The 23018-nt window shown below is 37.4% G+C and overlaps 1 protein-coding gene across 1 annotated transcript in view; it reads right to left on the bottom strand.

The window, feature by feature from the left end:
• Positions 1-23018, bottom strand: part of CLNK (cytokine dependent hematopoietic cell linker) — a 38750-nt gene continuing 15732 nt past the window's right edge. The window contains exons 7-17 of the mRNA XM_029085853.1: positions 20461-20489; positions 20099-20118; positions 18585-18713; positions 16201-16228; positions 12496-12514; positions 11301-11370; positions 10096-10136; positions 6413-6546; positions 5890-5967; positions 5605-5760; positions 1-147 (exon numbers count right to left, since the gene is read on the bottom strand). Of these exons, the coding sequence (XP_028941686.1) occupies positions 1-147; positions 5605-5760; positions 5890-5967; positions 6413-6546; positions 10096-10136; positions 11301-11370; positions 12496-12514; positions 16201-16228; positions 18585-18713; positions 20099-20118; positions 20461-20489 (851 nt within the window). The remainder of the gene's footprint in view (positions 148-5604; positions 5761-5889; positions 5968-6412; positions 6547-10095; positions 10137-11300; positions 11371-12495; positions 12515-16200; positions 16229-18584; positions 18714-20098; positions 20119-20460; positions 20490-23018) is intronic.

The following is a 23018-nucleotide window of genomic DNA, read 5'->3' as shown; positions in this document are numbered from 1 at the left end:
TTAAGGCAGAAAACATCTTGTATGTAACTTGAACGGATATGTAAGGTAACATTGTTCTCTCTGGATTCCTGCTTTATCCTTTCCGTCAATGAGTGTGATGGGAACATATTTGTAGAAGTCAATGATCTCTTTCACAGAATTAAATTTCTGGGGGTGGGGGGGGAGAAAAAAAATGTAATCAGTGACTGAAATGAATTTGCTATATGGTTTTATCTATAACATTAAAAGACTTGCAAATCACAGTATTAGAAATAGGTATATTTTGCATAGAATTATGATTAGATTAAGTGGAAGCTATCATAAAAGGAAAAGCACCAGATTTTAATCCTCTTTTTTCCTACACAAGACAAAGACACACAAAGGAAATAGCAGCTGGCTGTTTAGGACAAAGGAGGAGCATGTGTAAGCCCTGAGAATGCAGTATCACCTGTAAAAGTTTGTGATAGTGGATGTGATGATATATTTTGAAAAGATGAAGCAACTATAAATCATTACTAACTTTACCCTGTCAAAAGTTACACTTAATTAGCAGTACAGGATACTTTACACTGCAAGTTTCTTTGTACCTTTTCAAATGTACCTTTTATTTTCCCATTCAGTTTACTGAGAAAGTTGATATAAAATCCCTTTAAAGTATGGAAAAAGAAGGATCTCGGCAGGGCTTTAGTCTTGTTCTCTGGTGTTCAAAACAGTGACATCCTCCAAGCCCCTTCCTAAAATTATAAAGGTGTAGTTTGAGGTTCCTGAACTGATCAAACAGCAGTGGAAAGCTGTCCAAGGTATTTATTGTCATTTATCCTGCCATTCCAATGGTTAGCATTCCTTCAGTTTAACTTCTGTGTGTAACTTCTAGGCTATTATCACACCACATTTTCTCCACTCGAGCTGTTCTTTGGACTTACTGGTATTACACGACTAGACCTGTACACAGTAATGCAAGCTTACTGTGATATTAATACTTATCCTGTATCTATATTATATCACATTAACTGCAGTCATGGGCATTGATTGTGTATGTTATGGTATCTCATGGTAGTCTCTATCATCTCGACCTGATCTACACCTAGTTTGTAACAAGAGAATCTGATTAAATCTCTGATTTGATGAAATTGTTCCTGTTTTACTTTAAGATTTTTAAAGTTGTGTTTTGATAATTTTTTCTTGTATGCATTTGTTTTACTTTGCTGTTTTGTGTTTGACTGATGTTCAAGGTCACTATTGCTACGAGAAATCCAGGGAAAACTGTGGTTTGTATTTCCTGCTACACCAAAGTAATCCTAACTTTTTTTTTTTTATTCTAAATTTACTCATTATCAGTACCAATTATTTTTCCTGTTTTCTAGTACAGTTTTTGGTTGGAAAGTTAAAGAGTTTTACTGTAATTGCTCATCTGCTTTGAAAATTTAACTTGGCTTCACTTTGCTAATGTCATATTGTTCATCACTGTACCTTTAAGCTCTTTGGTAATGAGGGAAAAACGTCTCAGATGTTACTTAGATCTCTTTTCCTATTTTATTTCATCCTATACTCTTCTTTGAGTTAGTGAGATTTAAAATATTAAGCTCCAAGTCTCTTCATGGATGCTGGAACATGAAGCTGACTTAGACATCATAGTGATGAGCACTGTTCCAATTTTATGTTCTCAGCTCTTTTAATGGAACGTCACACTTTGTTAGGTGTGAAGACACCTAAAGACATAAAGATGAGTAAAATTCAATGCTACAGATTTCTTCGCTTCACTGTCTGAAGAGACTCAAACCAATCTCTGCTGTCATAGAAATGTCCTGCTGGTCTCCAGACTGTTCTGAGGAGATAAGAATAGGGTCTGAAGGATTGCTTGTCAAAGGTGTAGTTTGAATTGCTTTGAAGTGGAAGTGGGGCTCTGTACTATGTTGCACATACTGAATTAAAATGGTTCATCCTTGTGCTGTCATTTAAGCTGTGGACAAGATGATTACCTTGTAAACATCTCTCTCAGTTGAAAGTATTAGCATCACCTGACAGGTCACTGTGCCCAGTTTCCTGATGGTAACTTTTCACGTAAGTCTGTCCGTGATAGAGGTTGTGGAAGTGCTCCTTCATCTACTCTAGAGTCAGGCCAGTGTAATGGCAGATAAAGGTAGTTGGTGCTAATTGATTTTACTTGCTTTCAAACAAACTGAGTTGAATTGATGTGACTTGTATGAGCAATGGTTTGAAAATGAAAGGTAGCTGCAAATAATGACAGGGAGTGGTGAGGATGGAGAAAACATCTTTGTCCAGAATGGTGAGATCCAGAGATATGCAGAAGCTTACAGCACAGCCAGATGTGTAAAACAGACACTGAGTTGAAGAAGGAGACTACTTCTGACCTTGTTTTTTAGCTACTGCATTGTGAATTGAGCCTGGTGCTGAAGACATGGTACGAACATGTATTTTGTGGCAAATCTAGTTTTGGAAAGGCAGTAAGAAAAATATTTAAATTTTGTCATGATCAGCTTTAAATGTGAACGAGGTTCTGAGTTCTTTACCTTAAAAAGAACTGTGTACATGTAAAGAAGCAGCATTACATACATCTCTGGGTCTTTAATATTGAAAACTGACTGGAGTGGAGGAAGGCAACAGCCAAGTAAAAGGTGATCAGGACAGCAGTTTTAGCAGGTGCTTAAATTCCATATTTGTCCCATTTGGGGATCTGGTCTTTATAGCTTTATGTGATTTGGCCTTTAGTGAGCTCAGAATAATGTATGAAATATGGATGTAGATGTGAACATCTGTGGCTAAATTCCTAGCAAAAGATACAGCTCTACTAATAGTGGTTTTTTTGTGTTCTGTTTTGTTTTTTTTTCTATGCTTGTGTTCATTTTATTCCAGCTTGATACTAATTTAGCTGCATGGGACTGCAGTTACTTGTCGTTGATCACCGTCACATTAACATAGAAGTAACAATTTTTTAAATTAGACAGAAATATGATTTTAAAAAAGTTAATAAAACTCTTTTTTTGGTCATAGAAAATGTTAACACCTTGTAAACTGTATGAAAAATTAAGAGTTGCAATCAGATAGGGAAAAAATTGAATAATTATGTGTAAGAAAAAACAAGTATTTAATGGATGGAAACAGACTAATCCAAAAGTAAAAATTTCTAAGATTGAACCTTTGAATAAAATGAACAACTGGGGAGAAATGTAATAGGTCTGCACCTGTTTGTTGTTGTTTAGGTTGAATTCTCTTTATCTGGTGAAGAGGAAATACTCAGTTAATCTGGTCTGTTTGCATTGCATAGTGCAAAATGTGGTGTAACAAAGGATTTCCCTGTGGAGGAACAACACAGAGCACTCTGGAAGGCATTTTAACAGGCATTGGAAAATTACAGGTAGCATTTTGCTGTAATATACAGCCTTACAAATTGTTTTCACCCTCCTGAGATAAGAATCTTAAGCGAGAAGTTGAGATGTCAGTTTTCAGGAAAGAACGTTTTTGGGGAATCCTTTCAGGCTGCCCGAGATGGAGGTAGCTCTGCTGAGCAAGGTTGGTGCGGTTGATTGTTCGTTATTGGACATGTGCTTTGTGCCCAATCCAGTGTTAAGTTTCTTTTCATGTCTGCTGCTGAGAATAATGCATAGAAGTGGGGAAGCTGCTGCTTCTTTGGCTCCCTGGTACTACACAAAGCTGACTAGCGAAACAGTTCTGAAATTTTCTGTTGTAGTTGATCTATGGGAGGATTTCTGAATTGAGGAGAAACAATACTCTGTTAAATAAGAAGGTTTGAGATAATGTGTCAGAATTACAGATTTTGCCTGGTAGAGCCAAGTCTTATATATACTGTTGGTTATTAGTTAGATGCTTGAAATCCGTATTCTGGAATTGTAACTTTCCAATTTGACTGTTGTCAGACCAGACCCACTGTTTAAGATACACACTTTCTGTGCACAAGTTGGAACATGCAACAAAGTAATATATTTTGGTATTTCCTGAGATGGGAAGGATTGTGTTACCTTTCCTTTTAGTTCAGTAAAAATTATTCACGTATTGTTCAGGTTGCAATTTTCTAGTTGCCTTAATTTTTTAAGTCTGTTAAAATTATGAAAATTTAGTTTTATGTTTTTAATATAGTATGTGTATGGTAAATTATAGAATATCCTGTAGTGTACCATATTTCAGTTCCATTCTTTTTTTTTTTTGTCAGTCTAATCTGAGCCTATTTTTATCAGGGCCATTACAAGAAGGCTAAACAATACAAGAACTACAGAAAACTAAACTTGCTTTCTCCTAAGTCATACTAAAACTCCAGGAAATTATCTGGGAGGTTTAGTTCAAAAATGCAGACAATATTTTACATAAGACTGATGGTTCACTACAGCAGTGCCAAAGTGATGGTACCTGCAGTACAGTTTTCGATTTGTTCTATGCTTCTGCTTCCCAAACTATTTCAGTGTACTTGAACAATGAAGGATATTTTTCCTTCATTATTATAGCCGTGCTCCTGAAGAACAGCTTGCCAGTAAACCTTGCTCCTCATCTCTGAAAGCTCATGAATCCTATTCCACGTTTTCTACTAAGAATCCAAATGTAAATCTTGGACCTGCCAAATTTATCAAGTTAGCTTGCGTCAGTTTTGATTTCAGAGTTTTTTTAAGTCTGTGTCTAGAAAAGGTAAGTTTTGAAAGTATTAACATGCATGTAAAGGACATAATTGAATATTCAGCTACAGAGGCTTTGCTGTTTCTCCTTAGTTGGATTTCTGTCTGTTGTTTACATAGCTAATAACCCTCCTAGTAGTTTGTTGCTTTGCTTTTTTGCTGTGCAGCTGGTCCTCCCTTATGCTGAATTTCATGCTTAGCTGAGCATTCTTTAAGGATTTTTTTTTTTTTTGCAAGTATCACGTGTTTGTAGAGATGACTATTTCAGTTTTAACTTTCTTTTTCTTGTGTGAAAAACATGTGGATACAGTATTTGTTATTTAACCATATAGGTAGAATAAGAATTAGACTCTTATAATGAATATAATTGAATTTAATTATGTAAAAAAGTGTTGCTAATCTAAATGGAATTTCTAATTGAAATTTACCACAGCTGAAAGATTGATTGGTGGGGACCCACATGATTTAATAGCGTCTGAATAGCCAAATGACAACTTTTCTCCTATTTCCTCATTTTTTTTTTAAAAGATATTGATTCCTCTTTTGCTATATGAGAGACAGACAATAGGAGACATTATGCAGCAATGACAGCAACAGACCATGCTGTCAGTTATGTGGAGTTGCATATATTTTAAAATATCTGCTTATATTATAACAAGTTAAAAAATATGCTGAAGGAAAGGGAGGACTTTCTTTCCCCTTTACTTTGCAGGTGTTACTTAGAGTAGGTGAAGGTACTTAGGAAATTTTTACATCAATTTAAAATCTGAATTTGAGCCAGGTATGTAAAATTCAGTTTTAAATTGTTATCTTATGTTGCTTGAAACTTGGAGACATACTTGAAGTAAGAATATGGGAAAAGAAACTTTAATGAAACAGCAAGTTATGTGGGAGAGATTATAACAAATCTTTTAGTATTAAGAACTTGTGAAGTGCAACATAAAAGCAGTGGACTGTAACATTAGAGGGGATTTTAACTTACATCATCTCCTCTGAGCCCTGTTCCCAGTGCGTATTGTTGGCTTTCTTCCAGAAAACGTACTTTAATGTTGTATACTCTTCTTCCGTAATAGACAACCAAAACATATGGTTCAGCATTTGATTTCTTTGAACAATCTCTAACCAAGAAGGTCTCATCCTGTACAACACATTTAAATTATGGATTGTACAGTTAGTTCACAATAAAACCTTCTAAGCCATCATGGACAGTTCATAGACATTTTTTTCATGAGTTAACACTACAGTTTTTGAGAAAAATGGTACTTACGGTGTTTTCCTCCAACAGTGCCTGCTCGGCTTCATGGCGATCATATTCTCCAATGTACCATTCATATTTGCTTAAATCCTTAATTTTAACATAATATAATCAGTGTATAGAAATTAACCACAGCTGGCAGAAGCAAAAGCCAGTAAAAACAGATTATATCTAATCTGCATTTAAAGCAAGTTTAACACAGTTTATAAAAAATAATTGTAATGCATCTGTATTGAGAAATCCTGTTAGGGAATCTGAATAAAATTAGGCATCTGAATTCTTATCTGTGATTTCAAGAGCTCACATCGGACTGTTTTCAGGGGTTCTGAATACCCACAGCCTTCAGACCATTTAAATTCTCAGGAAAATGTTTTCAGTAAACAGCAGTTCTATGGGGGGGTTGTGCGTGTACGCCTTATAGTGATAATCTTGTTTTCTAAAAACCTGTCTCCTTATGAACGGTTGGACTCAATGATCTTAAAGTCTTTTCCAGCCAAAGCAATTCTATGATTCTTTCAACTGAATCGTTCTTTACCTTTTCAGTGGGTTGAGTGAGAGATTGCATTTCCTGTTTCACAAGTGAATGTTCTGATTTATTTTTGCATGCTGTGCACGGTGTAGGAGATGGTGACCACTTCACTGACAGATTCTCTACGTTTAACGTGGACCCTGTAAAAGTAAATTCAGAAGGAAAAAAGTTGTATTTTTTAAACTTAAGTTATAGTTTCATTTTACCCTATCAGTTTTACTTAGTAAGTCTAAGAATAGCATTTACAGTTTAAAAATACAGTATTGTGAAATTTAACCATTAAAATTCAGAGCTGTCAGTTATGAGTGGTCTTGTACTGATGCAGCACCAGTGATTTCAGATTCATGCCCCAAAAGGTTTAACACATAAGTTTCCTCATGGTTTTTAATTTACATCACTCTGCCAAGTTCTTGCCCACAGAAACATAGTGAAATATTAAAGATAAACTACTAATGAAATAGCAAATGATAAATAAAATAATAAATGTGTGACTTTGATATTCTACAAGTGTAACAGTTCATTCTGTTCTACTTTCAACTTTTCAGGCCCTTGTATTTGTGTTAGATCAAAGCTACTGTTACGTTGGATCATATTAAAGCCCCTTATTATCCTATTGCCAGCTCGCATTGTTTCCACCAAGCTGTTAAAACCTTAAAGGATTTAGAGGTTTTGCCTTGTTGATGGATTTCAGTCTGCTCTGCAAAAATTTAGGACCAAGCAGCAAGGTTGCTCTTGCATTAAGATGAAGGCGTTGGTCCCCTGCTGCGTGTTCCTGCTCCATACTGTACAGCTGAGAAGGCAGCCACCTGAGGGAGCTTAGGTAGCTGAAATCCATCCTCCCAAAGCAAATGTGATTTGCCGTCTGTTGACTTAGGGCTGCCATTTACCAGCCGGCCATGTCACTGAGGAGCTGTGTGAGTTCAGGGGGACGGGGAAGGGACACCAATTGTGGGGTAGTGTGGGAGGCTCAGGCTGAGTCAGATGAGGATGCAGCAGAAGCAGCATGAGAAAAGCAATGGTGTCTTTCAATGTTTACATCAAATAGAATTTGCAGGTACACAACATGGGGGATAAAATGGTTAATTGAAGAATAAAACCTGTCATATCCTGCTCGACAACAGAAAGCATTTTTGTTTGTTCCATGCAATGCTGGTGGGAGAAATGACCTAGTGTCTATTGTAAGACTAAATGAGAAAAATGTGATTATCGATGGCTTCCATCTTTTCCTTCTGATTACTGTCACAAGAGACAGTACTGTTTGCGCAGTATTTCATTATGTTTTATCTATTGTTCGTGCTTTATCAGTTTATTATTTTTCTGACCATACATAGCATATGATGGAATATTAAAGAAATTCAGCTTGAAAGACATTGTTTTACAGAAGAAGAGTAGTTTTCCCTGCATTTCACTGTTTCATGCATATGTGTACCATGTTCTGGTTTATAACAGCATTACGTTTGTTGGTAAATCAGTAAACAGTGTCCACTGATCTAGGTAGACAAACAGCCATGGTCTTCAGCAGGCAATCAGTCTGTTCTGAAATGAAATCACTGTTCCAAGGGTCTGGGACCGGATAGCTACATGGTATTTCTGCAATCAGTTTGTGTTGTGAAAATGCAAATACGTCACCATTCAGTGGCATTTGGGTTCACATTGCACTTTTGCTGGCTATCCCCAGATACTTTATTTTTAAAAAGAGACCTCACAACTGGGACCATGTTTGCTTTGTGACTGGTGCTGTGTATGTTCGGTAGAATTTTTGTTTCTGATTTTTTTTTCCTGGTATGTCTTAAACTGTGGGACAAGAAGTGGAAAATTCTCTTGCAAGGCTGTGGTCTGGTTTTGTCTGGGATGGAGTTAACAGCTCACTGAGAAATTAAAGAGTGTTTTAGATTTTTGAACAGAAAATAATTTGTTTTCAAAATAAAAGCTAGAAATATCAGAGAGAGAAATATATACTTTCATAGGATAATAAAAAATTGTATAAATTTTATAAAACTAATATTTCTTCTTTAAGTATTTTTTAAATCCAAACATGGACCTGAAAGGAAATTGTAGGATAGCAGGGGGAAAGGCCATTTGTTTGTTCTCTCTCTGTTGTTTCATGAGGGTAAGGAATTCACAGAAGAGGAATAGGAGATTGTGCTGTTCCAGAGACCCTGAATGACCAAGAGCTGTGGTAGGGATGGTAGGAAGTGTCTGAAGTGGAGATGGGTGTGGGGCACCTAGGAAAAAGACTGAGAGACTGCTCAGAACAGCAGGAAGCAGAGACCTAGATGAGCTTTGTGTATTCTGTAAAGACAGATTTTTTAATAGGTATCAAGAGGATACCTATTGCACCTCCAGCACAAAAAGGACATTAATAACCAGAAGTGGCTCAGTGAAAGGCAACCACCAGAGTCAGGGAACTGGAGCCTGTGAAACAAAGCTGGGGGAGGTGGGCTTATTTAGCCTGGCAGTGACTGAAGTTAAGGTGAATGCTACTTTATCTGAACAAACAATACAGTTTGTATGTTCTTCCTGGTGTTATTTGCTTTTACCATAAATTCATATTATGCAACTCATAGCTTCTTGGCACAGCTTAGGGATTTTGATACAGAAGGGCATTTGCAGAGGCAGTTAAGGAAAAATATAAAAGCATGGTAAGTGTAGTCAAGGACAGTAGGAAGTTACCAGCATGGATGACTCCTATAGGGATTTCCATAGAAATTTGGGGTTAAATATTCATGAGGTCATATTTTTCTAAAAGAATTGAGGTAGAGTGGTTGGTGGACAACAGATACAATATGATATGACAGCAGAAAGCTAACACAACTTCTAATACCGTTTGTAGAAGTATCATTGTCAAGATTAGGCAGACGATAGGCATATGAATCAAGTGATACTGCTCCTGTGTATTGCATTAGGTTCTGGGAATCTTAAAGAAGTCCAGGGAAAATGAGCAGAGGGACATTGTCACGGTTCTTGGGTAAGCCGTAACACAGTTTCTTGGCAGGGCACCCCACCAGTGTTAATGCTGGCTTCCAGTGTGTTCCCTTAGGTAAAGCCACACAGTTCAGGGATGTCCTATTTCCAACCATAATAATTTGACAGACCTGCCTGATAATGGCACCTGCAAGTGCTTCCCTCTAGGAATCTGGGGTAAGTCTAAAGCAATTTCTTCAGAGACCAGTGTATTTGTTTACACAAAGGCATTAAACCGATAGTAGCTGCTCTATGATGTCCTGAACATCTGTAACTTCTATTAAGCCCAGCTGATTGCATCTTTGCCTGGAAAAGCAGAGACTGTTGTGCTCACAGCATGGTCTCTCTCTGTGAGTGTCTCTTTGTATGCCCAATTTGTCTTCTCTTCCTCTCCCCATTGTCCTTCAGTGGCTTGTCCACATCCCTTTCCTTTTCTGGGTGTGGAGATCTGCAGTGGTTTAACACTTGCATTCTTGATTGGTCATTTCTTAGTTTGAACCAGGCATGGGTGCAGCTAAGCAAGTAACTCAGCCTATTTCTTTACTGCTATTGACTGTGCCATTGTTTCCCTTGTTTTCTGCTTGCTTTCTTTAACAATCCCTTTGCACTAACTCTGTGCATTGAAAATCCCCAGTGCAGACATACACACGTAGAAACATGAAGCTGTTTCTTATTCATATTTATCCCTGCCTGGTTTAGTTTTCAAAGCAATCCCTGGTTCTTACCTGAGCTGCAAACACTTTTAGAGCTCCATGTACATTGAAGGCTAGGAGAAAGCAATGAATATTTCTGTTAGTGGCAAGTGTTTAAGCAAGAGTCAAATTAGAGTGCAATGCATAGCTATGCTTCCCCAGAATACCCCTTCCTCCCTCTGCAGATTGCAGCTTTGGGCCTTCCTGGGTTTCAGGTAGTAATTTTGTATTTAGCATCTTTTGACTGATTTCTCTTCCATTAATTTCATCAGTGACTTTTTGAAGTTATATAAATTTTAACTCTCCACAAGAGTCTTTGGCAAGAGTTTCGCATTTTAGCAAAGCACAATTTGCTTTTGTTTGTTTTGTTCCCCACTAATTTCACCTGATGTTCCCAGCCCTTCTGTAGGATGACTCAGGGAGCAATTGTTCCCTCTCCTTTCTGATTTTCTAGGCTGCTGCTGAGTACCCAGCTGGTATTTTGTTGTGCTATTAATTAGAACGGTTACACTGGGAAGAGCACGGACCAAATAACCTCACATAACAGAGCCGCTGGTACCATACTAGAAGAAACAAAATACTAGGTGTCACAAATACTGCCACATTTGTTCCAGACAATAATTTTATCTTGGTGAAATGCCATCATTGTAAACAAAGCTAGATGAGAGATTCAGTATTTGTCTAGGAAAGATGTAAAATAATTCATCTTTTTCCTATACTTTATCCTATATTTTTGTTTTTTGTTGAATATTTTAGGAGGATATAGATGTTAAAAAACATTTAGAAAAGAAAGATTTGCCTATGTTAGAAAAGAAAAATGGGAGCAATTGTGGCTGATTTCTATGGAAGAATAATTGGCCTTTGGAAGGCCAAGTATGTGTTCTTTGTATATAAAAACAGAAAATAAGCGGGAGAGGAAATGCTGAGACTGGAGATGGCAGAGCTCCTTTATACTGTATATTTAACACCCTATCACAGAAAGTGAGGCAAAAATGTAATACAGTAGGATGCTATTAAAGATAAAAATTGAATGTGCAATTAGAGTAGCTTGAAAGCTATTTCCAAATACGGTTATTGTCATGCGTTGAGGCAAAACATAATATATCACTACATGACATCAGAAAGCGATATCATCTTGCTTTTATTGTGTAGTGAAGTGTAATTTTCTAGGGCAGAATGTTTAGACAGAATGTACTTGAAGCATCCAGTACAAACTCATTAAATTCTTATATTCCTACCTGGCTTCAGGATGGTGCTTTGGTTTATGTGCTCGAAAAGATATTTCAGGTTTCTTCTCCAAATCTGTAGCTATTAATTAAAGGAATAAGAATTTATTATGTCCTCTTATGTGTAACTTTGATAATATCTAGCAACTACTGTGAAATAAATTAATTAAATTTGTATATGAAGGGAGGCAGTTCAATAGAAAAAGCTAATAGGCTACAGTCAGGCTTAAATGAGTCAGCTGATGATTTCAGTGGAAGACATTTATACTAGTACTGAATGTTACATGGTGAATGTTACCTGGTGAATGTTACAGGTTTTGCTGGTGCCAAATATGACTTAACATAATGGTAAATAATGCAGAGTGCTGTACTGGAAGTATACAGAGGGTTCATAAATCCTTTTTATAGGACAGGATACATAGGCATTGAATGTATTAATGCAGTCAATACTTTTTCTAGTTGAAAATCAGGAAACTGTGAATTAAAAGGAAAGGCCAGAGCAAATTATGAGCTCATTAACACAGAAGTTTAGACAGCATAAAAATCACATAGCCTGTATCTGTCTTCAAAGTATTTCAGAGTAATATTTTTTTTCATGCACACATACACAGCAAGTGGCTTAAGCTAGTTTTTCCAAGCTGTACGTACACCTAAAGAGCTGACTTTTTTTTTTAAATAAACCTGCTTTTCATAGCTTTTGAAAACCTACTTTGAAAACCTAAAGCTTTTAAAAATCTTTCTTTCGAAAATCTCACCCTCAAATTACAGGAGAGGAGCTAGATGGAGAGAAGGGAGATATTCTCTGTGCAGATCCAGTCGTTTTTCTTCAGGATATCCTTCTCTCAGTTTTTTAGGTTCCAACAGTCTTATTTTTCCTCAGGGTTTTAGGTCTTTGATTTGCTTAGAACAAATGTGATACCCTGGTTCCCCAAATAGCTGTAGCTAATACCAAGTTAAATTCCTTTTTTCTGCTACATCCTTCACAACTGTTGAGGTCACTCTAAATTTCTCTGTTCTCAGTAGGTGTATACCTGGGGGATGTCTCTTACTCATTTAAATATAGAGCCAGACAGCCTGATGCTGTGTAGCATAATAGATGTCAGGTTCCTATACTGATGACATCAGCTGGAGTTTTAATGATAGAATATTTTGTTCTGGGAATATGAATGAAAGACAACAAATTAATATAATATTATTAAGTACTAACCTTGTTCTCTTCCAGGTTCCTATATAAAATGATAACATAGACAGTAAATATTTTTCTTTGGATTACCAACTTGAACTTACCCTAACAAACACAACTATCCTTTAAGTTTAAAATGATTTATAGACATTCAGTCATTTAATATGTGCTCACTTTGTCAAAAACTCAAGCTGAATGTTGATCGCAGTCCACTGATAGCAGAGAACTGAATTTTTAGGGATATAAGTGAACGCAGGATTTGTCACAATGATCACCATTTCATAATGACTGTTGTACAAATTTAACTTACAATAGGATTTTCCATCATTGATCTTGTATTAAATCAGGAGATAGATTTTGATTGATTGGAGATACACCATCCAAAGATTAAAATCAGTCATTTATTTTCAGGCTTCTCAACTGACAGTACGGTTATTTTTACTGTCATGGCAGATACTTCATTCAAAATCACTCTGTGGAAAGTCTTAATTCAGCATATTGTGTTACAAAGGAATGAATGATAGGAAGGCATCTAGAGACCAGCTTTTGACTCAGAAACTTTCACTGTATTTCTGTATTACTTGATTCATACAGGAATAGTAATAGTTTTGATTAATTTGATACATACAAGACTATAATACATAAATATTAAAGATAAGAATTTTTTACTCTTTGTAGATGTTGCACTTTGAGTCTTCCTTAAAAGTTACTTTCCCAGTAATGTTTTCCCATTACTTGGAAATTCATTGTCTCATTCAGATCAGAAGAAACCTAGGCAGATTTCTAGTCCAAGCTCCTGCTTAAAGCATGGTGAGCTGTGAGATGAGGCTTAGGCTCAGACCTTTGTCCAGCAAACCTCCAGAACATAGATTTCACTGCTTCTCTGGGCAACCTGTTCCAACACCCTCATAATTATCCTCATAATTATTTTGTCTTTGTTATTTTTGGTTGAAAACTCCCTAATTTTAAGATCGTTGCCTCTTGTATTTCTACTGTCCACTCTCTAAATTGCTATGCTCTGCCTTCCTGATAATCATCTCTTAGGCACTGGCAGGCTGCTCTTAGGTTCCCTCAGAGTCACGCTGCTCCAGGCTGAGGGAGCCCAGCCCTGTCCACCGCATCTCACATGTCTGGTGCTGCACACCCTGACTGCACTGGTGACCCTCTGCTGACCTGCTCCTCTCTGTCACCCTTGTGTGGTACTCCAGGTGCTACCTAATGAGCAGTGAGTGAAAGGGAATTGTCCCTTTCCTTGAGCTCAGCTATGTTTCTCTTGATACAGCTTGATATGCTGTTAGCCTTTATGGCTACCAAGGACACACCAGTGGCTTGTGTTCATTCTGTGGTCCCCACATCCTTTTGAGCAGAGCTGCTGCCAAGGGAGTTAGTCCATCCTGGGGCAGGATTTTGCATTTGTCCTTTCCAATTTCAGGAGACTCCTCTTGACCCTTTCCTACAGCCTGTCTGGTCCCAGTGAAGGGCACTCCTGCTCTCAAACCTATTGACTCACTGTTTGGTGTCCAAAACCCGGAGAAGGTCACACTCTGTCTCTTCCTCCAGGTCACACTGAAACTGTTTATGTCTTCAGAGCTATATGAATGGGAAGTGATCCAAGTTAAATTTTATCTTTTCCATGTTATGAGATATACAATGTTTCTCCTTAAGATGTAGCCAAACTAAGAGGCTGTTAAGATCTGCAGTATTTGTGCAGCTGTACAGTGCCCATCCAGAAATATTAATTACAAATGTGAGATATTTATTTTTCTTGGGGGTGTTTTCATATTTGGTTTGTAATGAGTCAGTATCTAGCATAAGACAAAGCTTTTTGTATTAAAATAATATCTTTCTTGCCAATATCTCATTTAGATGTTAATAACAGTAGTGCAATCAAGCCATGTTTTGTAATTATCTTCCGAACTAAAAGAGTCTTTAACTGTGGGAGGACTGAGGTTCTGGGACAGTCTCTCAGTCAGAACTGTGAAGAAGATAGTCTCAAAGGATTTGAAAGTTAGAGCTAGACCAGTCTATAGATTTGTGCTACAACCCACTGTGACAGGAAATAGCTGGATTTAACTAGTATAGAGATGCCTTTCTTCCCTCTGTTCCCTCTGTTTCCCAATGAGATTAAAAACAATAAGAAAAAAAATTAGTGCAGTAAATAGAACATGCAGTGAGAAATACAAAATGCCACATGTGAGTATAACCTATCTCTGAATTTTACAAACATCCTTTAACACCGCATTATTGTAGTGACTGTATGTCTTAATAAATCTTATAGGAAACCACTTGTTATAACTACACCCCTTTTAACTAAACCCCTTTATTGCTAGACCCATTTCCTCTGCTTTACTTCATTGGCCCAAGTAGAAAGTGAAGGAACTTGTTAAAAACTTCTAACAGAAACTGGGATCTGCGGAAAAAAAAGCCAAAAAACCCAAGCAACCCAAAAACCCAAACCAACCACTTTCCTTTACCAAACTTGATGTAAAAGTTAATTGCTTTCTGCTTTATATATGCCTGCAGGAGTATTCCCAGCATTGCCTCTCAGCTTCTACCCTCTGACCACAGCTGGCTGGTGCAGGGGTCACTGGCAATGGGGCTGCAGGTGGCTGTGCTGGGAGGAGAGGTGGTCAGCTTGGAGGTGCGAGGAGGAAGGGAAGAGTCCTTTTAGCTTCCCTCAGACAGGGAAACTTGGAGCCGCTGTTTCAGCATCGCTGGCGCTGAGAGCACACATGTGTCAGCAGTACCTGGAGCCTAGAGCTGCCCGCAGTGGAGCTTTGCAGGCTAGCTGTGAGGAAGGTGGGTTGTGAGACTGGAGAATGGGGCCAGTGGTAGATGGACTTGGGGAATGTACTGGGGCTTGCTGGGTGGTCCGTGGTTCAGGAGGTTTGAGGACGAAGTGGAGCGTGGGCTTTGGCAGGTGGGCTGTGCTGTACCAGGCTGTGCTGGGCTCTGAGGGCGGTGAGGACTGTGCATCACTGTGGCTGTGGTCCTCGCCTCGCTGGGGAGGGCAGCAAGGGGTTCAGCTGGAGGAGCCATGTGACCACACAGGCTCCTGAGCAGCGGTGTGTGGCCCTCTCACACATCCTTGGTTGCTACCAGAGCTATTTTGCAGGCAAAGGTGCCATTTGTCTGAGGGGATGGATTTTGCAGGACTTGTGAGAGGCCCTAAGGAAGGAGGAGGGGAAGAAGGAAGCTGGGGGATAATAGGTGAGGTTCATACTGGGTATAAAATTTATCAGTTTTTTACACTGAGGGGTACTCTTCTTGAAAAGGGTCACATTAATTTTTGAGCTAGCCTCATATTTACATCAGAATAATACTATTACGCTGCTCTGTTAACCCTATAATTTCAGTTTGCTGCTTTTAAATATCTATGTGGAATGTCTGTTTCTCTGATTTTTTCTTGCTGCTTACCATTTTTAGGCATCTGCAGCATCTGGCAGTTATGAGATACACTTTTATGTGGATACTTGGGAAGGTACCTTTACACTCTATGTATGTTTTTATTTCTGCAAGCAACTTCAGGAACTTACCTCGCCATTCACAGAGTAGTGGCATTGTAGATGCTATACACATCAAAGATAGATACATTTATGACCCAAAGCTAATATGATTCTTATAGTATTATTACATAATAGGTTAAGATACTTTTACCAAGAAAGGCTGTGCAGCCACAGAATGTGTATGATTTTTATGGTCATAATACGTACAAAGATGATTACTTACTTCATTTTGTTCCTTAACAGATAGATGTCTGGAAAAGAAAGAATTATATGCAGAACATTCCATTATCATAAAATAAAAATCACTTTGAGTACTTAAATACTTTGATTACATCATCACTGGAAATTAACAGCCCTTGGCAAGGGAAGGATTTTATTACTATTATAGAAATTCAGAGGCTGTTTTTTTTCTTACATAAATTATTTATGAGAAAAGGTTATAGATGTCTGTAAAAAAGAATAGCATCCACTGAATTCATTATAGTAAATTAGAAAAGTCTTTGTTAAGGATTTATTCGCGGAGGAAGGGAGAAGAGATATGAATGATTATCAGCTTTCTTCACTACTTTTAATCTCATGTGAAAATGTCTTATTAAGAACTTTAAAGTCAGCGATAAGTGGAGGTAAATTCTTTGAAGAGTTTCAAAAATGAAACATTGACAGAGGCAGAATGGAAAGTGGAGAGGAAAGGAGGTGCAAACCAGGAAAAGAGAAATGGAGAATGCTCCTCATGGTCCTGATTCAAGTAGGTGTTTAAGGATTTTTCTGCCGTCTCCTGGTATACCTGATCAACAGGAAAATCTTCCTTTCCTGAGAAGAATCATCAGAAATTTTTTCCCCCAAAAAAGGAGAATCTGTTGAGCCTGACATCTTTTGTTAAATGTCCTGGATTTGATGAACACTCGTGTATTTTAGCAGCTTGTGTCTCATAATAGAAGACTTACAGGACCTGATTTTAGAAGTTATTCAGCAACATAAAGTTTGGGTAGGCATCTATTAGGTTTTTGAAGGCTACAGGATTTAGTCCCTGCTTAGCTTACCTCCTGGACCAAGAAAATACAACACTGAGTTATTTTGAGTGATGTGTTTGTTTTGGAATTTTTGAAGTGCCTTCCCCGGATCATGTGTGGTCTTAGTCTCTTACTCGTGTGATTAAAAAAACCTAGTCCAATTAAAAAATCCCAAACCTATCAGAAATACTTTATATGTAACAGCAGAGTGGAGTTGGGTGGTTACAATTTTTAATTCTACCATAAGAAATGATATGTATTTCTGTTACAGATTTTAGCTCTATAATAGGACCTTTCAAATCCAAGTGCTTTGCATACTGATGTCTGCTGGCAAACACAGTTTATAACAGTTCTCAGCAAGCTTTCAATGTATGTGCTGCCCTACTGAGGGAGGGAATCAGTCCTTGGAACTTTGCAGCTATAGGTCAGATCACACGTCTGAATATGAAGCTTATTCATATTAATAAAATGTCTTAACAACCAGCAGCTTTTGGAACCTAATCCATGAAAGAATTTAAGCACCATTCAGGAAAACAAAACGTACTTGGAGCTCGTTCCTTAAGTTTATGTCTAACTTTAAGCAGATTACTTCATTGATTTGTTAGCTTCCCCCCCCCAATGGGATTTTTGTAAAATGAAGCAAAATTCCATCCTGATGAACTGAAATTGAAACTGTTTATGGAAGGATGGACAGGACTGGCACAGCTCAGTTGTGCCCGAACTTCTGGCTGCAAAAGGTTTTCATTGAGAGGCATTTGAGCATGATACCCTGGGGCCCCTGGGTGTGCATCATTCGTGTTCCCAGCATCCCAATTTATGAATATGCATTTTGCTCACACAGCAGGAGCACATATGCTCACACATGACAGTGAGCACCATAGGTACATGCTCATCTGGCTAGATATGTTGTGTTTAAAAAAAAAAAAAAAAAAAAAGGCAGCCAGACTCATAACTAACTTGGCATATGCATATGCTTGGTCGTACAGCTGGACACAAGTGGTTTGTGCTTCAGGACTCTGTACTCATCCATACTGCCATGGCAGGATGCTGAATGAACATGGGTGTCGTATGATGGAGGAGGGCAAGATGGAAAGGGCAAGAAGCAGCTTATAGTCTGGAGCATTGGTCTCATAGGCTGGAGCAAGACTTCTGGCTACAGATCAGTCATTTCTTTTGCTGAATGCAACATCTTTGGGATGTGGAGTATTTCTGTATCTCTGCTGTGGTCGATGTATTTCCCCATCACTTGGTCCACTAACTGTGCTAAGCAAGTGCAATTGTTTAGAAATTATTGCAAAACTTCTAAATGTTAGTAAGAAAAAGTAGGACAAAGCTTAAACAAAGTGTTCAGGAAAGTTCTGCCTGCTTTTCTACTCCTTTACTTCTTTAGCATTATTTTGGCAGTTTTTTCTTTAAAAAATGCTAGTGTCACATTACGCTAAATACCACTTCTCTTAATCATTCACAGATGTCTAAAGTATAACTTTTTTTTTTTTTCTTAAGTAAAAGCAGAGGTGCAATGGAGGTAAAGTCTTGTGGTTTGACCAGGTTGAATGTTTTGGTTCTCAGGGAATGAGGATGAGGAATGCACCCATACCTTGTGACTTTTGCTGGTATTGGAAAGGTATGAGCTTGGCTGAGCGTTTTCCTTGTTTGAAAGAACTGGCTGCTTATCTTTGGCTCTGGAGGAAGTGGCTGATACTGCTTTGGCAGTGTCTTCAGAGGCCTAGAGAAGTCAAAGGAGAATTTGAAGAATTAGGGAATAAGGAGGTGGAAGGACTGTGTTATAAGTGCAAGCTCAAGAAGTAAAACACTGGAATTTTCCAAGAGCATTTAAATGTATTTGTGCTGAGCTTAGCTCAGGACCGGGATCTTCTTGGGGTCCTTCAATAGCAACAGTAATTTTGGATAATATTCTACATTTGCAAGACATTACTGCGTTATGTGCCACTGAACAGTGCTTTCGTGCACTTCACCAGTATGTGCCGAGTACAGCTCTCCAGACACACAGGAAAAAATGCTCTTCATGCCAGAAAAATCACAGCTAACACGTGTCTGGGGTTTTCTGGCAGATGTGGCCTGTTCTGCCTGTGCTCTGAGACCAGCCATTCACAGCCCAGCTCCAAATGGGAGCTGTGTAGCAGGGAGAGCTTGGTTGAGTAAAACTGGAGGTGCCTTCCGTGCTGTGCTGCAGACCTGCCCTTCAGTGGTGGGCTCCTAGGGAGGGAGCCTTGTGCCTTTGCATGGTACAGACCAAAATTAAGTTAGGTTTTGGACACTGTAATACAAATGGAAACAAATAATGAAATTTTATAGAATAATGGAATGAAAATGTTCTTACTTCTGCGCTTTTACAGTTTTGAATTTGTGAAGCTACATTTTTGTGCTCTTATTTAATATTTTAACTTAAGGAATAAATATGTCTGTAATGCTAATCATATTTTAAACTTCTTTATAGCTTTTGAAGCAGTCAGTGTAGGCATCGAGGAATAAGCTTGTAAGTCTTGGATGACCTTTTAGAAGGATATCTTAATTGTAGCAATTATTGTTTGGGGTTGAAAAGATCAAGAAGTGATTAATTTTTTGTTTGAGAGCATATCATAGGAAAATATATTTGTGGAATAGGGCTTGGCCCATCTTCTGTGGGACTAAGTGGCAGTATTCCAGTTGATTTCTATGAACATGATTTAGATTTGTAGCAAAAAAATATTGGCAGAAAGATTTAAGAGGCAATGAAGTAAATATTATATTATCATGGTGAACAGAGTCTGAGGCACCAATAAGAACTGATGGAAGACCTTTTTCCCAACAATTTATATCTAGGTGGAACCAGATTCAATATCTCTAGACTTTTAGCTTGGTTGTAGGCTCAGCCAAATTGATTTTGAAGAAGCAGGCCTGAGTTCCTGCAATAAGCTGTTATGGCTCATGTTTTATTCTCCCTAATTTCACATCAAGACCTTAAAAAGTCCAAACAGAGCCAGGTAGTAAAAGAATGCTAGCTCACTTCCAATCATCTCAATACCATGAGCAGTACGGATGGATGTGAGTATTCATTAGCATTGAGTTCCCCAAGGACTTGCAGGTAAGCCATGTCTTAAGTGATCTTACCGTGGGGGAGGCACAGGGTCCTGGAAAAGAGAGGAAACAGAAATCTGTGTAAGCTTTTTTCCTTGTTTTACTAAGAGAAATGTAAAATGTTTAGATTAAGCAGACATGCCTGTGTCAACAGTCAAAGGGCTTATGTACTCTGCAGCACATAACATCATACTTTAATATGCCGTCTTAAAATCACTGAGGGGAAAATGACGTCTACATAAACTATGAATGCAAGTAAGTGAGATAATGTAGGACTGCAGATTTGGGTTCTCTTATCCTATAGTTAGTGCTAGCAAAATTGCAGCCTGCTTTTAAAAATATATTAAGTGGCAAATTAAGTGTAAAAATTTCAATTGATGAGAGATTCTGCTTACCTGGCATCCATGTATTTTCATTCTTTCTCCTAAAAATAATTAGTAATAAATCTTAATAGAGTGCCACCCATATAATTAACAAATAAAGATGTAGCTTTATTCTGGTATGGTTGTTATTATTCTTGGCAGTCCAGCCCTGTCCCTGTCCCTGACTCTACCTCCAGAACTCTTTGCGCCAAGGTCATGTTTCTGTCCCCATGGCATTCATCCTACCTATCACATCTGTATCTCTCTAACTTGTCCTGCTACTGAATGGGGAACATTAATTTCTGTAAACCTGGAAGAAGGTGGGAACTTCAGAGGTTCAGTGGGAGGTTGTTATATATGGAGGGAAGTCACAGCCTAGACCTGAAGTAGAGGTCACTGCAGTGCGTATTTTCTCTGTTGGCTGTTCTGCACATGAGGCCAATGGGCTCTGAATGAGGCTTATTGGAAGTGGAGTGGATTTTGTTTGATCTGTACTTTATTTAAGCTTTTGTAATGATGGGTTCACAGATGTATTCAGGTGCAACTTATTCTCAATTATTTGTGCTTCTCTCCATACGAACCTCAAGACTAAATGTACTTAGATAATTACAGTGACCATAGAAGTCTTGAGAATCTTCCTGTGCTGTAGCCAATAAATCTTTTTAATATCATTCAAAAATATTCATTTTATAAGAGACATAACTAAGAATCAGCTAAAGTTAAAGCAGGAAAAAACAAGTATTTTAGATTTTTTTTTCAGTTTAAATAATAAAATAAAGGAAATAAAAATCATTGTGATATTTGATAAAACTGAGTGAACTTTGGTTTTACCTCTGGCTTTCATAATGAAACATTTGAGAGTGATACTTATTCAGGTATTGTAAATTTAAATATTGTTCAGAGACATATATATAGCTTGGCAAGTTGTTTGAGAGGCATTTCTTGTCTGTTTTCATTTTTGTATATAAATTTATAAAAATCTTGAAAAGCAATGAAACTAAATATTTTTGTTTTCAAATTTGCCAAAATATAACTGATTATTTAAATTAACATAGGTCATCTTACTGATTAAAAAACCCCGTCTTACACTATTTGCATTAGATTTTGATTTTGAAACTATTTTTGTAAATTCTACATACTGAAATCCTAACTAATGCAAAAAGATTTAATATATCTTAAGTTATCCTTCAAGTAAACTGTAACAAATTGCTCTGAATAAAATAATGGTACCTTAAATGCTTAACAGTTCTAGAAAATAACTGTTGACAAAAATTCTTCTGTGCTCTTCATGCCATCTTGTGGCTAAGCCATTTAATAGCACTGGCAGTGAGAATAAACGTTAAGATACATTTAATAACAGTGTACTTACTACCTAAAAATAACAGAGTCCTCTATAAGCACTGTGAGCTCGGGATGTACTAAAAGTAAGTTGCATTCTCAAACTACAGAGTTTAATTTACCTGCCTGCATTGTCTTTGGTTCATCTTTCTTACTGTCAGCACACGTCATGGAGGGAGACAAACATGTAAATCCAACCTACTAAATCCTGGTGGAATTTGAAGCTTTATCTAAACTGGAAAACTGTCAGTGGGACCTTGCTGCCTATTTCTGCATATTCTGAAGCTGGCTTACTCAAATTTCTCTCAATTCACCTTTTTTACAAGCTGCATCAGGATTTGCTCACAAGAGTCAATCTAATCTTTCATTTTGCAAACTTCATAGTGCTTTCTTTCTCGTAATCTGTAGGAATTATTTGGCTCTATGTATTATATTACAGAATTAACTAAAAGGAAAAAAAAATCAAACAAATAATCTTTTGCATGGAATTCTTTGCGTTATTTTTCTGGCTGATCAAATATAATATTTGATTTGAAAATGATTAGAGAAAAAAATATTCCCTTTCAAGGTTATCAGATATTTAATCCTTCAATAGTTGATTTCATATGATATTGCTGCATCTAAAGTATAAAAAATATGAAAAAGTTTGTAGAAACCTATTTTAAAATAATCTTATGACTGAGTAAAACTGTTAATTACAGGATTTAATAGTTGGACAGCTCATTAGATTCTTGAAGAATAAGATAGCAGTCTGTCTCCAATTTCACCACAGGAAACAAAACGGAACAAACAAAAATTAAAGGTAAATTTTTGACTCAAAATTATAGGATTTTGAAGTAAATTTACAGTTAAAGGTAAAACAGTGGAGAAAAAAAAATACACTAGGTGATATACCACATAATTAGCATATTCTTAGTAGAACATTGTCAGAGAGCTTTTGTAAATAGTTACAGAATATTACAGAATATTAGGGATTGGAAGAGACCTCAAAAGATCATCTAGTCCAAAAGATCATCTAGTCCAAAAGATCGTCTAGTCCAAAGAGATTTACCCTAGGATGTAAATCCTTAATAAGAATTGGTAAAGTTGATATTACTATTTAAAAATAGTTATTAGATTATGCTTTACCATATATTCATACAAAATGCCTGAGAAGTATAGGGAGCCACAAAGCATGAGATGATGAGAAGTGAAGCATAGCAGGGATCTTGCACCTTTTGGTGGTGGAGTTCAGGAGATACAGGCTTCCTCCC

The sequence above is a fragment of the Antrostomus carolinensis genome, unplaced genomic scaffold, assembly GCF_000700745.2.
Source record: "Antrostomus carolinensis isolate BGI_N321 unplaced genomic scaffold, ASM70074v2 scaffold15587, whole genome shotgun sequence".
Classification (NCBI taxonomy): domain Eukaryota; kingdom Metazoa; phylum Chordata; class Aves; order Caprimulgiformes; family Caprimulgidae; genus Antrostomus; species Antrostomus carolinensis.
Note: the sequence above shows the minus strand (reverse complement) of the source record. Positions and strands in the feature narration are given on the sequence as shown.